A 14756-nucleotide genomic window follows, 5' to 3' on the forward strand; every position below is an offset into this window, starting at 1 on the left:
CCTCCCTTCAGGTAGTTGTAGAGGGCGATGAGGTCTCCCCTCAGCCTCCTCTTCTCCAGACTAAACAACCCCAGTTCCCTCAGCCGCTCCTCACACGACATGTGCTCCAGACCCTTCACCAGCTTCGTTGCCCTTCTTTGGACACACTCGAGGAATTCAATGTCGTTTTTGTAGTGAGGGGCCCAAAACTGAACACAGTAATCAAGGTGCGGCCTCACCAGTGCCGAGTACAGGGGTAAGATCCCTTCCCTGTCCCTGCTGGCCACGCTATTTCTGATACAAGCCAGGATGCCATTGGCCTTCTTGGCCACCTGGGCACACTGCTGGCTCCTGTTCAGCCGTCTGTCAATCAACACCCCCAGGTCCCTCTCTGACTGGCAGCTCTCCAGCCACTCCTCCCCAAGCCTGTAGCGCTGCTGGGGGTTGTTGTGGCCCAAGTGCAGCACCCGGCATTTGGCCTTATTGAAACTCCTACAGTTGGCCTCAGCCCATCGCTCCAGCCTGTCCAGATCTCTAAATAAATAGTAAAATAAATAATCTCTAAATACAAGGCAAAGGAGAAAAGGAACCTGTTTCTTGGAGGAGCTGATTGTGTGAAGGGTCCAGACTGCCCTTCAGACCAGCACATTAAGGGTTGTCAATTCAGATACCTGTATGTTGGAAAGATTTCTGAGAGCTTGGCTGTGTTGAACATGCCAAGATATCCTGCCCTCCCCTTTTTTTGATACTAGCTAAGAAACTTAAGAAAAATAGTCACTTCCTAAAGACTGGGTCCATAGAGATATTAAATAGGTCAAGGGGCTCGCTGCTGGTTGGTTCTGTTAAAGTTTTATTCTCCCTTAAAATCTGAATTTTTCTTTGGACAACTTAGATTCAAACTAAGTTTCTTCCTGTGGAAAACGCAAGTTACTATGAAGAAGCACCGTGTGCAAATGAGGCACGGCAGACACCCGACAGATCACAGCAAGAGGTCAGTGTTGAGCCACACTAGCACATACCTGGAGGATGCTCTGCAGCCTGGTCCCCTGTCGATGGCTCTGCGGCCACGGGGGAATGAGGGCCGCAGGCCCAAGGCGTGGGGGACATCTTTATTGTGGTTGCTGGTAAAGACCCACTGTAACCCCACTTACGTGTTCTCCTGCAAGGTTTCTGCTCCCTTTGTGGATTGAGGTTTAAACCAGATTGTAGTAACTTGTTGATGTGGGGCTGTGAAACAGATGATGCCACTTACTTGGCATGCAGGTCGTGGTTTCGGTGGGTACCAAGGGTGGTACAGACAAACCTTGCAAGGAAGAGTCAGAACAGTGAGGACAAAGGGCTGGTACAGCTCAGCAGAGAAATCTCTGAAAGCTGGGACAGCTGCCCGTGTCTTTATGTCTACCCCCTCCCTGCCCTGAGGTGGCTGTGAAGCACCACTTGTGGGTGTTGGGAGGGCATGGCAGGGCAGCAGTCCTCCTTGCTATGCCTGTGTGCAGACCATGTTGAAAGGCTTTTTAAACTCAGTTCTTTCTAAAGAAAATGCCTTTGTGCTCAATGGCTGGATAAAGATGTCAGGCTTTTGTCTATAATGGTCTTAGAGTGAGAACCTGTAATTTATCTAGTGGTATTTTCTCCATATTCTTTCACCTACACACCTAGAGGACTATCAAACACCTTCCCCACCTATTCCAGGAAAGAACGAGACAGAAAAGCAACCAGTAATATATCTGACTGTATTTCAAAGTTGTTGATTGTAAACAAACTTTGTTGAAGAAATAAAATCACATGACAAGATATCAGAGTGATACTATAAATCCATTTTGTTATTGTTGCCACACTTCACATTTTTGGAACTCAGAATTTAGCTCATGGTGTACAAAACTTGTAAAAATTTATTGCAAGCGTGCCTTTGTGTAGAACAAAACTGGTGTCACAAGGGTAGTTCCCTGTCCCATGCAGAAACACAGTTGTGTATCTCTTACTGTGAAGAGGTCACACACCTGCATTTCCTGAAAGACTTGGCTGTTACAAAATTGCTCCGAGAAGTGTTGTGGTTTTTTTTTAAAAAAAAAAAAAGAAAAACAAAAGCAACTGCAGTGTATGCTTTACCTCTGGAATCTACACTTTCAAAGGAAATCTTTAGATTTATAAAGAACATGGAACTTTGCAACAGAATTACAGTCACTGATGTTGTGAGCACAGCCCGCTGGAGTCATCTTGAAAGCACTTGGCCAGTAAGGCCCATCTTTGCATTTGGTACGGTCACTGCATTTGATGGAAGGTAAGTTGCACATACTGAAAAAAAATGAAAACAAAACGTAGAGGGGGAGCTTCCTTTTCCAGAATCCCCACTGTTCCTGTTTCTACGGTGGCGCTTACTCAGACTGCTGCTTCCACGCTGCGCTGACATGCAGCAGTGCTTTGACTCTAAGGTTGATGACTACTGAACATGTATAGTAGTATAAGGAAAGGCATGGAGTGAGGCCAGCAATGCAGCTAAAGCAGGGTTTATGTTGCTAAAGCAGCTGTGCAGACTAGTGGTGTTAAACAGCAGCCTTTTCTTTTTTAATTCAAAGGCAACAGGGGAGGGGAGTACACATGCTGGAAGGATGAGAGTTAGAAGGAATCACCTGGCTCCTCTCCCTCTGCATGCCCAAACTCTGAGCTTTCCTCTGCCTCCTCAAAGCAGCTGCTGCCCTTAAACTCCTCCTTGTATCAAACTGTGCTGACTAGCCTCACCTACACGGGATCAGATTAATCTCTGGCATAAATCTGAGTTTTGCTGTCTCTCATCTCACCCCGGACCATGGGATCAAGTTATTTTTCATTTCAGTAATGAAATACCAGGCAAAGATTTGGCTTACAACTAGATGAAAAATCCAGGTTGCAAAAGTAAGTCCAAGAGACCTGCAATTTGCTTTTCACCAAATGAGTAAGTCCATTTCATAGAGAAGTGTGAATTGTTCAGCAGTCACATTTTGCATACACCTTGACACAGATTAATTGGAGAACAAGACCACAAAGTTACTTTGACACCAAGTGAGTTGGGGTTCTGGACAGATGAACCTAGTGTACTGGGCTTTGCTTTTTGGTTTCTAGGGTTTTTTTGGTAATTAGTGAAAACAGGACCAAACGCTCTGTTTGAAGTCCAGAACATGCTGTAAATACTTGAAGAGTGAAAGCATTTGCCAGCTTCTTTGTTTTAGAAACAGAATTGCCAGGGCTGGGAGCAAACTGTATGGGCCTGGCATCTTCCCTTCCCTAATAAAACTTACACGACCAGCTTGAGTATGAAGTCTGTTCAAGAAGCATGGATCCCAAATTGACTCATCTCTCCCCTCCTTGTTTATCCAATCAGGTCCTGCACATCGTGGCCTTACTGGCTGGCATTACTGTCCTTTCCCACTAGGTTCTTCATCCAGGTCTCCCATGCATTCAAGGGTTGTTGCAGTTACACCAAATGAGCACTGGTGATGCAGGGTGATGTTCTCATGGATAAGATTTTTGCACTACACATCGTGTGGACCACCTTGACATCTAATACAAGCAATTATTACTTCAGAAGAGTGATACAAAAGGGATTTACCACTTAAGGCCTTTTCGTGATACCTAACAGCTGTTCACCAGACCCATCAGAGTGGAAGGGCTTAAAAAAACCCAAAACACCAAAAGACTCCCCAGACCATGTCAAAGGCCCCTCTTTGACAGTGATCCAAAGCTGAGGAATGTTACAGCCATTCCAATGGGAGCAGTGGGTGTGGTGGTGCCGATACCTGTTTTGGGTCCATATGAACCTGACGGGCAGCACTCATGGGGCAAAGCAGGCAACACCTTCACAGTGATTGCAATCAGTATAGGCTTCAGAAACAATACCCTGTTTCATCTGAGATTTGCGAAATAGCAGAAAGGATCAGCAAAGTAATACTATAAAAGTAAACTGAAAGGCCAACTCTCTGTGTGGTCACCTCTTCCAGACTGACCGAGAACCTGTGAGATGATCTGGATGTGCTCTAAATCCATGGAATGAGGGAAATAAAGGAAAACATAAGACAGGGAACTTCTCTGGGACTAGATTTCTGAAGACACAGAGCCATCTCTCAAAAGAAGAGGAAGAGGCCCTTTTGTACAAAGCACAGATATTCTCAGCTGTTCCCCAACAGCGAAATGATGATACAGGGGCTTTTCCAGTTCCAGTTCATGCTGCTTCTGGAAACAAAGGTAGGTTTTTTTCAAGAAGGAGTATCTATCAAGTAGCACTGGTGATAGGCTTGCATTTGAGCAGGTGTGATCTGTCTGTGCAAAATATCCTAGTTAATGACAGGCCAAATATACACATGTTTTGAGCTTAGAAGCTCCCTGCCTTTGTGAAACTTTGCTAACAGTCCTTTGACACTTCAGTGTTCTCAACCAGATTGAGATGAGCTCTTGTTTTACAAACAACTCATCTCACATCAGTCCTAGCAACAAGAAAGTGTCATGGCAAACTCCACAACAGAGATGGATGGAAGACTTCATATTACATCTAAGCCTCAGTGACTTTTCCCAAGTCAGTAATTACTCATCTGAATTTCACATTGGTTACTGGGCTATAGCAGAACTTCAGATTCTCCATTTATCTCCTCTAAGCTCCTTTAGACAGGTTGGGCTGCTATGTTTTATCCAGTTTTCTCTTACCTTCAGTGTAACTTGGTTTTGAGTCATAGCAGCCTATATGGAGTAAGGAACCTGTGCTGACCAAGTCCCACAGCCCTTACTTCAGGGTGGAATGATGTTCAGCGTGCTTTCATTTCTAGTTTGGAAAAGTGCATTTGAACAAGAACCAAGTCACTGAAAATGCAGACTTAATCAGCAGGAGTGCAAACTCTACAGTTTCATCACCCCCTTACCTGTGCTGTGCCTCGGTCTCTGATTATGGGATTGGAAGCTCCTATTTGAGGAGCTAACGATGTCTCATGAGTGCTGAGGTTGTTAAAGCACTTTGCAATCCTTGCATGGAAAGTAGCACAGATGCTCAGAATTACCAGTGCAGCAAAATTCCCCCCCCCACCCCCGCCTCAAAATCAGCCCTCGGACCAGGGGACTAAGACATGTAAGACAGCTACTGGAGGCTTCTTTCTCTACCCACCAGCTCAAGACAGTCTACTAAATAAATGTTAGAAGAAAAAAAAACCCTCTTCAGCCAAAAAAAAAAAAAAAAAAAGCCACAGAAGTGTAGCTGGAGGTAAAGAATGAGAACGCTGTTTTGAGTTGCTGTCCTTAATGTCAGTCTGGAAACAGCTAAACTCATTTTTGTCTAGGAATTGTCTGAAGAAAACAAAGTTGTACCCATTAGGAACACTGAGACTTCTATAAATTTGGATTCTTGGACTACCTTGTAAATGTAGAAGGGTTGGGCTAGAGAATTGAAATGAAAAACGGAGATGACATTTCTTTACCTTGTGCCCTAGTGTCAAGTGCACAAATGGACTGAAGTAAAAGGTGGCAGAGTTTCTGCAAGCCCTTGAAGCATTTTTCAGCTGAGGCAACAGCAGTGGAAACCATTTCACAGTGTCTTCTAAGCTCTAGTGAGTGTTGTATTGCACACTGGGAAAATAAATGGTTTCCAAGAATGGATTGTGGCACAACAGACATTTCTTGAAAGAACTACTGTGCATAGAAGGTGGTCAGTATGTCTTACTGATGGTCTCAGTTCTCTGAAACAAAGTTTGCATACCATAAATAATTAATTTTCAGTTTTCAGACGTATGTGTGAATGAAATTTCAGTTCAGCAGGAGAGAAGCAAGCCTTGCCGCTCCCTTGTTTACTTCAGCTTCAAACTTTTTTTTTCCCTCCCAGAAAAATTTTGAGACATTCCTCTGTGACCTGGTTGGCATTTCCACTGCATTTTAGCTACTGCTGAGCTTTAAGATCTCTTACCCAGATTGTCTTAAGGCTACAAAAAAGCCCTTAAACAACCCAAACTTGCTATCATTTCACAAGCCATTGCACAATTAACACACACACATACACTATAACTAGCATCCTTGCACTACTTTGAGACTAACCCCCCCTTTTTTTTTTCCCCTTTAGCTAGGGAGAAGCTTTAATGTTACAAGCAGGTGGGGAACCAAATCTGAGCAAGCCAGTTTGCAGTAAAGGAAATGCTACAGAAGCTGAGCTGCAGTTAACAAAATTTTGCCTTTTAAAAACAATTCAATTTCTTCCTTAATTACTTTGCCTTGTTTGTAGTAACATAGAGAAAGTGCAAGATGCTTTTTCAACAAGGAGAAATCTTAACTTTCCCCAACCCACTCCCAGTCAATAGATGGAAAAGATGAGGTGGAATTGTCATCTGTGGATATAGACTATGCTTTGGTGGCTTTTGATTGTTGGCTTCGAGAGCCAACTTTCAGGCATTTTGTACATATAAATATATATAAATATTTTCATTTACTTATGGAATGTTTGTGCATGTTTAGGGCACCAGTTCAAAATGATGAGGGATGGTTAAGGCTAAGAAAATGAAATTCATTGCAAAGCTATAATTTTGTCTTAATTTTTCTCCTTTATGAAGGAGACTAAAGCATCTTCCCTGTAATAGTCAGCCACTGTGTAATCCCCCATCAACACCAATTCTAGGGAAAACTACTCAGGACCCAGTCCCTGAGGCAAAAGCTAGGACCTCATGATTTTAGCTCAAGTAATCCACATAATTAACAGCATACATTAGTGGAAAATTAAACACTCCAAGGTTTTGGACCTACTGTCACCTGAAAAAGAAAAGGCATTTTCTGTATGGGATGGCCTAGATCCAAGCCTTTAAGCATACACAGTAATGTTGCAACTGGCCAAGGGCTCCAGATCTATCTCAGGAGGCTACAACATAGCTGGAGAGTGCTGTGTTTATTCCTCAGAAGTGCCAAGTGGCTCCGAGGAGGTCCTGCAAACCTCCCCCTCTCTGCTGGGGGGCATGTACACCCTGAAAAGGCTCCAGCATTGCAGGGGAATGCAAGGAAGTTGGGCTCCCAGCAGCTACTGTTCATTCAAGCTGTCCCATCAGCAAAGTTCAGCCACTTTTCTTACTACCCCAATTTTGACAATTGTATAAATTTACAGGACATAATGAACTTGTAGCCACTCTTACTGTCGCAATATAGGCTGCCATTGCCTGAAGCAGGGAGCTTCAGGCAATAAGAACACCATTTGCCTTTAGGTACCTCTATGGAATTCCAGTTTATATTGCTGAACATTTGTTTTTCATGCCTCACACAAGCTCCTTTCTGCCTTTGAATACGTACAAGCCTGACAAGAACCAGCTCACACACTCAGTCTTAAGAGGGGTGGTCTCAGTTCTCTGCAGGGCCAAGAAGTTTTGAACTCATCCTTGGGCTCCTATGCAGCTTGGCATTGCCAAGGACTAGAGTGGTACAAACCACCTGCAAACCCACTGCTGTACATCATGCAGCAGGCAGAGCAGGACGTGCGGGACAGTCTCCAGGCACTGTGGAGTTGGCTGTCCCCTCACTCTCCCTGCAACCAGCTGAGATCTGCCTCTAAGTCTACTCAAAAAAAAAAAAAAAAAAAAAAAAAAGACTTTGGTGGAAATAGAAAGATGTCAGTGGAAGGATGCTCTTTGGGCTAGTCAGTAATTTACTAACCCCTGCTGGATTCTTCCTCTGTTATGATTTACATGCTATGCATTTGCACATCACATAATGATGAAATCTGGGGAGTTCTCAAATTTGTGTTAGTTACCCTCTATTGTCTCTTGCCAGATAGACACATATAACCTTGTAAAGTTTACAGTAATAAAGAAATCAATCAATCCATTCCTCTTGAATCAACCCAAGTCATTCTTCAGTAAAACTTTTCGGGGTTGGGGACATAAAACCAGCTAGTCTTCTAAGCAACATGGTTTCTGCCCTGTAAGTTAATGCAGTGCTGTTTGTGTCTATCTCTGATAACCTTTAGAATACAGAGTTTTTTGCTGATTGAGTTGTGGACTGAAATCAATAATGTGTAGAGGGCAGAGTAGTATTTCACCTCAGTATCAATTCTCCCCTCTTTCAATCATACCTCTCTCTCTCTCTCAGCATTGTTTTCCAAAACTTCATCAGCCTTCAGATTCCACCAGCACCAAAAAGTGACGTTTCAGCCTTGGGCACCAGCTCATGACAACGCTTGTCCTCTACAGTGTTACTCAGAACAGGAGAATTCTTTGGGTTTGCTGTTTTAGTGAGGTTTAAGGTCTGGTTGCAACTGGACTTCTTTCTTTTTGTAAAAGACAATACTATATTATTTTGCTAAACATGTAATCTGCTTAATTACAACTACTGTGACAAGCCCTGAATTCTAACAGGACAAATTGCTACAGAACACCCCCGCAGTGATAATGGGAAACACACTGCTATTAGTGACTTATTTTTTTCTTGCCAACTGTGTGCCAAATGAAGTTCTAAAATGGACAAAAGAAGTCTTGACAGTTAAAAAAGGAAAAGAAAGAAATTGTTGTTCCTAAAAACTTAACAGTCCATTACATTAGATTTTTAAGCAACATTTAAGATACAGTTGAAATCAAGAAAAAATATAATTGTTATACTCTGATTTCTCACCTGTACACCAACCGTGGCAGTTAAGATGTGAGGCAGTATTACTTACTGGTTTACTCACTGTTAATACTTACAGTATTACTCACTGTTTGTTTGTGTACAAAATGTTTCATCCTGGCTAAAAAAGAAAATCAATGTAAAGTATTTCCATTTTAAATTCATTAATGCATTTGGTTTCTCCTAATTCTGCTGTGTTCTAACCAGGATCAAATTGCCTTACATTACATTAATAAAAACAAACAAAAAAAAAAATAAGGAAAAGTCTTAACTGGTCCTCAGTTCCTGGCTGCCTGCCTATGAAGGTTTTGTTTGTCAATACGCTCGCTTCACTGTTCGTGCACCTGAACTGCTTCGTTTAGCACACTGGGAGGACAGCAGTGATGCCTTACAGGATGGCTGGCACTCTCAACTGCAGCCCATGGTGCAGACTTACGTTGTGTGTCTCAGAATTGAGTAACTCCAAGTAAGGTACAGAGTTTTCTCTAACGCCCGCCTAGGACTGCTGAGCTATGTCAGCTTATGACAAGCTCTTAGCCCAAGAGGAATTTTACAATATGACCCTGTTCAACAAATAGTATTGAGATGACAACTAATTTAAGTCTGTTTCTGGTATACAGATTCACACAGGGCATTCACATATGCAATTTTGTGTCAGCTTTTCCAGTGGCACTTTCTGCAGGACATGTTTACATCCAGCTGCTACTAGGAACAAAGTTTCCACCTCTCTAGTGGCATCACTTGGCATTTTTGGGTAAGGACAGCACTGGTGGTGTCACAAGTTCCTTGCTTTGCCGTTCCAGGTGTGGTATCATCTTCTGCTTACCCTCCACCTCCTGCCTATGCCACCAAGAACAATGCATCAATGGGAGGGTGAGGTGTCTTCCAAGCCCAGAAGCTCCTTTACAAGTCTTTCACCAAACTGTGCGCGGCTATACCTTGTCACATGGTAGGCCTCTGACATTTTGTAGAGGATGTAGGCATTGTTTATAGCGATGCTGATGGCAAACCAGAATACTTGTTGCCAGGTCTTGTTTGGTTTGTGAGAAATGAAATACCTAAAAAGCCAAGAGAGAAGGGGAGGGAAAAACACTGTTCAGCCAAACTCTTGCAGCTGGGATGCAAGAAATAATCCCAGACAAAGATTCTGCAGTCCCAAAGGGGAAGCAGGCCAAGGACTTAAAACCTAGTGCAAGTATCATCTTAAGAAACATTGTACAATGTATTTGACAGTCATTTACAGTTAAGTTGCACAATTTTTGAAATTTCTAGTAGCGTCTAAAAGAACAGACTTCCTTGCTCTCAGATGCAAACCCTCAGCAACACCTGTACAACACCACATAAGAGTACCAATACAGACTCCTTGAGCTCACCTGTGACAAACATGCACGTGATGACAGCTATGGGTCTGAATCCCTTCAATTTGTAACTAAAAAAAACCTCAGGCACATTACGTTACAGTTTAGGGAAGACTGCTGATGCTTCTCCTCTTGTTTATCCCTATTCCATGCAAAAAAATGATTTCTGCTGCTGTCAACTGTAGGTGGGAGGATGTGGGGGTAGAGCCAGAGTGTGCAGTACTGTTATGTGGAACACCTCTCCATGAGGCAGGATTAGAAAGGACTGACATCCTTATATTTAGGTTCTGACTAATTCTAGTACCACCAGAATATTCGCTCTTCGGTCATAAGATTTCCTACTTTCCTACTTTTCTTTCATTATTTTTGTAACCATTTAAACCTCACCTCTTTTTCATATTGATTTCCTCAGACCAGATCCCAACATCAGTCTCCAGTAACCACCTTCTCCTCTTTCACCTCTTCTACTGAATTCTTGCTGCCTTGCCCAGAACTGGCTTGGAAAATCCCTGCTGCTTTTTCTCTCTCCTCAATTTTTAGTTCTTGAAATCTGCACTTCATCACTATTCCCACAGCCAATCTTCACCACTGCTATTCTCACTTGTTTCTGTTTCTCCCTACTACATTAAGAGCTAATGCTGAGGACCTCAACTGGAATTCAGGAGCCAAAAGATCTATATTCTGCTTTCCCAGATCACCTAGACCAGCTTTACATCCACAACTGAATGTCCTTTTCTTCAGGTTCCAGGTGACAGAGTATCACTGGGACAGATAACCACCTAAACACCATCTGCTGATAGCAGTGGAGAGCTGAGCTAGCCTGAGAGACTTGTGGGGCTGGTACATCTCTGTTGAATTCCCTATTTAGCCTTCAATTTGATGTGGACAAGAACATCAGCCTGCTGACTCATCTCCCCAACACTTCTTAAAAGTCATCTACAAGATGCTAAGAACGTAAGTCTCAAGTTTTTTTTGACTGGTGGATGGGTAGACAGCAATGTAGCTCTTGCCCTTGTGCAGAGCCAGCTTCAGATCTTTGACTGAAACAGGAGTTTTCTCAGAGAAAAATTCTGTGAAAGCCGGATTGGGCCCTCAGTTGCAGCTCAGCATGGAGAACTCAAACATTGCTGCAACAAAGAATGAGAGAAAGAAATACACACACACACATTCTTACTTACTTGCTGTATTTGTCGTCATATTTGCAGATATAGCTAAGGTGAGCAGCAAAGGCTTCAACCGCCAATGGGCATGGAATTTCTCCACTTTTTCTCTTAATTATAACTCCTGCATCAATTAGAAATAGAACAGTTTTAGATCCACATCATAGGTCTAGCAAAAAGATACAGTTTCTATATATGGTTTGTTATAAAATAAACCTTATCGACAGTTTCTGACCTAAAACTGGGAAGTTATCTGTAACAGAGATGCTAATGTGGGGTGGTTTTTTTTTTCCATTAGTCATGCACTGAACAGCTTATCTCCACCCATGGGGGCCAAAAGCAACAGTACCTCCACTCCACTGGGTGCTAATTGACAAAGAAAAGAAAATACAAGAAGCAGCCAACTGGCTAAACCCAGTCAAGACAGAGGTGATGCTGGCGGGTGAGTTGAAGGAGCCACAATCACAGTATCTTTGAAATGAGAAGCAGCCTGATTCACTGCTGTGGGGAGCCAGAGCTCAGATGTACACTTAGGTTGCTCAGTGGAGCCAAGTACACATTTCTCTGACTGCAAGTGATGTTTTCCGCCCTTCCTGGTCAGCTGGCTAGATAATTCAGCTCATCAGAGGGGATGATTATCCTGCCTACTGCAGAAATCTGTGGCAAGGCAACAAGTCACCTGCAACTACATACCAACCACTCTCTGCATAGACAAAGATGTGGTACCTAGAGCAGGTTACTCCAAGAATGGGCCCTGTTCCTTCACATGGTGCATATTTGACCTGGCCTTCTCCAACACTACAGCAATATTTATGAGTCCAACGCTCTCCCAAGAAACTCCCCTAGCTCTTCTCTGATTTATTGCTCCTGTTGTCCATGTTTTCCCCATCCAGGGGAAGCTCCTTGTAGGAGGGAAGAATGAGTTAAACAAACTTATAGTACAGGAGTCTGTTCCCTAAATTTTGACTTTATATTCACACAGGGTTTGATGGTCAGCTCTCAAGGGTACGGATCACCCCTTGCTCCATGTCTATGGCACACCGTCTAGTGAGGATCCCTACTCTCTCCCAGGCACAACATTATTTTTCTCCATGTCTAGAGAAGCACAGGCTTGGTTGCATCCTTTCTCAGCATTATTTCAGCACAGGCACAATTCTGGGCTTTCTCATTTCTGAAGCCTTCAAACTCTCATTGCCTTCCTTCTGCCAACTCTTTTACAATCATCCCTAAAATGCTCCTCACGTTTTCATTACAGACTTCACCATTTTATTCCTTCAGCTGGAAGTCTCATACCATCCATTATCTCTGTCAAGCCCCCTGTGCTGTCCTAGCTGACAGGTTCTATTTTGAAGCAAGACTTATGACACATACTAAATGTCATGTTACAGCTGAGCCATGCAACAATTTATTTGGGGCCTTTAAAGTCTGATTTTTCAAGAGTCCAAAATGATATTACCTCTAAATTGTTCAATACATTCTCCTTTCACCTCTGCTTCCCCAAGCTAGGTGTAAATGTAGCCCAAGGAGAGAGGTAAAAAAACCCAGTCAAATAAATAAATCTTTCATTACATACACATACTTATTATAGTGATTTTTTGATCCTTTTAATGAGTTCAACAAAAATCTGGTCAGCATGAGCTAAAACGGGCTGATATATCACCAGCCTGATGCATCAGTGCTGCAAAATCACTTGCCATCCCACCTGGGCAGGTCAGGAAAGGGTAAATATGTTCCTGGTGCCAGCTTTTTACAAAAAAATCCCCTTCTTCCTCCTCCTCTCTTCTCTTCGGAGGATTTACGTTCCCTTTACAATTTGCTTTGTATTCACAATCCTTAAAAAAATGCATTTCAGTAGCAGCTATGTGGGTACCATATACTCCCTCTCACTTCCTATTATTTTCCACGTAACATTCCTTTGTTTTAAGAATATAAATAGCTTTACAGGCACATTATTTTTATAGCCTTTCCTAGGCTTGTTTTGTAGCCATAGGCCACCTCTCCAGGGAAGACAACTGCCAGAGCTGGGTCGTTCCTAGCTGCCGGTCTCTGTGGCAAGCAGTCCCAAGCCAGCTGACTCACCAGCAGGTCCAAGGAGCTATTTCCCCTCCTGGTCCTCCCCCAGCATCGCTGTGCTCCCATCCCTGGCAGCACTACAGGGAACACAGTGCCGGTGGGTCCGGCTGCCGGCCTCCATGCCACCACTGTGGACAGGCATCAGCTTTTAGGTTTGGGTTTTTTATTTTTTTAAAAATATTTTTAAGCTTTATGCTTTGTCAAACAAAGCTTGGGAAATACCACCCCAAATGAAAGAAGCAGAAAGACGAAGATGCACATATGTTTGTTTCCTCAAAACACTTATTCTAAGCCAATCTGTGGTTTTAGGAGCTAGAATCACGTTTTTAAAAATGGAGGCTCAGTAATACTGGCAGTTGCATCCACCTTGGCAAACACTGAGATTGCATTAACGTGATATAAGAGAGGGGCTGCTGCATGTTCCAAGTGCTATATAGCTTTTTATCAGGACTTAGATTTGTTACAGTTCTTAATCAGAATTGCAGACAGTCAGCATTGTACAAGGTCTTCCCATAAGAGTCCTCCGGCCCCATCCCCACTCTTACCATACTTGGACACAACCCCCTGAATGCAGTCTCACAAAGGATACATGGAAATTTAAAGTTAAAACCCTAAGCATCCCTGTCCTGAAACAAACTTTTTAACATTATGTTTCTTTCCCCAGACTTTCCAGTTCTGGTCCAATCTCCCAAGCTGATATTTTCAGGAAACTAGACTGTCATCAGACATTCCTCACTCCAGCTTCTCTTGGGCTAAGAACCACACAAGGACTTATACAACTGCTTCACACAATTGTGATGCCTCCACAACATCTCCCATCTTCTCACAAGTCACTTGTGAGATGTCAAAAGCCATTTGCAGCTCTTTAGTCCTTGCCTTCTTTCTATCCTTAGCTGTTGTCTGTTTAGATTTTAAGTAGAGCTGGTTGGTGAAGAGCAGCTGTTAAAACTCTCCTCAGAAAGAAGCTACTTCTTAAAAAGATCTTGGGTTCAATGAGTTTTTGCTAAAGATGTCATTCTGGTCATCCTGTTGTGCAGCAAGTGAGGTTGCTGCCTGCTCCATCCTGCTTCATATGAAAAATAGAGAAGATTGTAGTTATTTCTAGAACATAGTAATGGAGATGCTGCAAAACTGGGAACCAGATCTAGAGTGGAAAAACAAAAATGCAGCCTTGTCCCACAGATGGGGAGGTTTGGGCCAGCACATACATCACCTGCTTTAGAATAAGGGTAACTTTTTACTCTCTGGGGGTTCCAATCTCTTTTGTTTTCTCAGTTCTGTAATACAGGCACAAGGAATAAAATAAACTCAAGTTAAACCTTAAGGGAAATTAAAAACCCCATTGAATTTTGTTCTAGGCAGAAACTTCATAATTAATATCAGAGTAAGCAGGTCATTTTTGCAAGACTAAAGGAATAAGACTCATCCTTTAACATCTGAGATGATGTATCACGACACATTGGTTCAAAACATGCATAATAAATAACCTGCTGCATCTAAGAATAGTATTCATAGATCAGCTCTGACAAGTGTACTGCCCTCCTGGTGCCTCTGGCTTGGGTGGGATTTGCACTCTGAGTACAGGCAAGATTTACCTTCT

The 14756-nt window shown here is 42.9% G+C and overlaps 1 protein-coding gene across 1 annotated transcript in view; it reads right to left on the bottom strand.

Annotated features, from left to right (window-relative positions):
• Positions 1-1698: 1698 nt before the first annotated feature.
• PGBD5 (piggyBac transposable element derived 5) overlaps positions 1699-14756 on the bottom strand; it is a 73251-nt gene continuing 60193 nt past the window's right edge. Inside the window, exons 6-7 of the mRNA XM_074818510.1 lie at positions 11102-11207; positions 1699-9623 (exon numbers count right to left, since the gene is read on the bottom strand). Coding sequence (XP_074674611.1) covers positions 9428-9623; positions 11102-11207 — 302 coding nt within the window. The 3' untranslated portion in view covers positions 1699-9427. The remainder of the gene's footprint in view (positions 9624-11101; positions 11208-14756) is intronic.

This window comes from Strix aluco, chromosome 3 (assembly GCF_031877795.1).
Source record: "Strix aluco isolate bStrAlu1 chromosome 3, bStrAlu1.hap1, whole genome shotgun sequence".
In the NCBI taxonomy this organism is placed as follows: domain Eukaryota; kingdom Metazoa; phylum Chordata; class Aves; order Strigiformes; family Strigidae; genus Strix; species Strix aluco.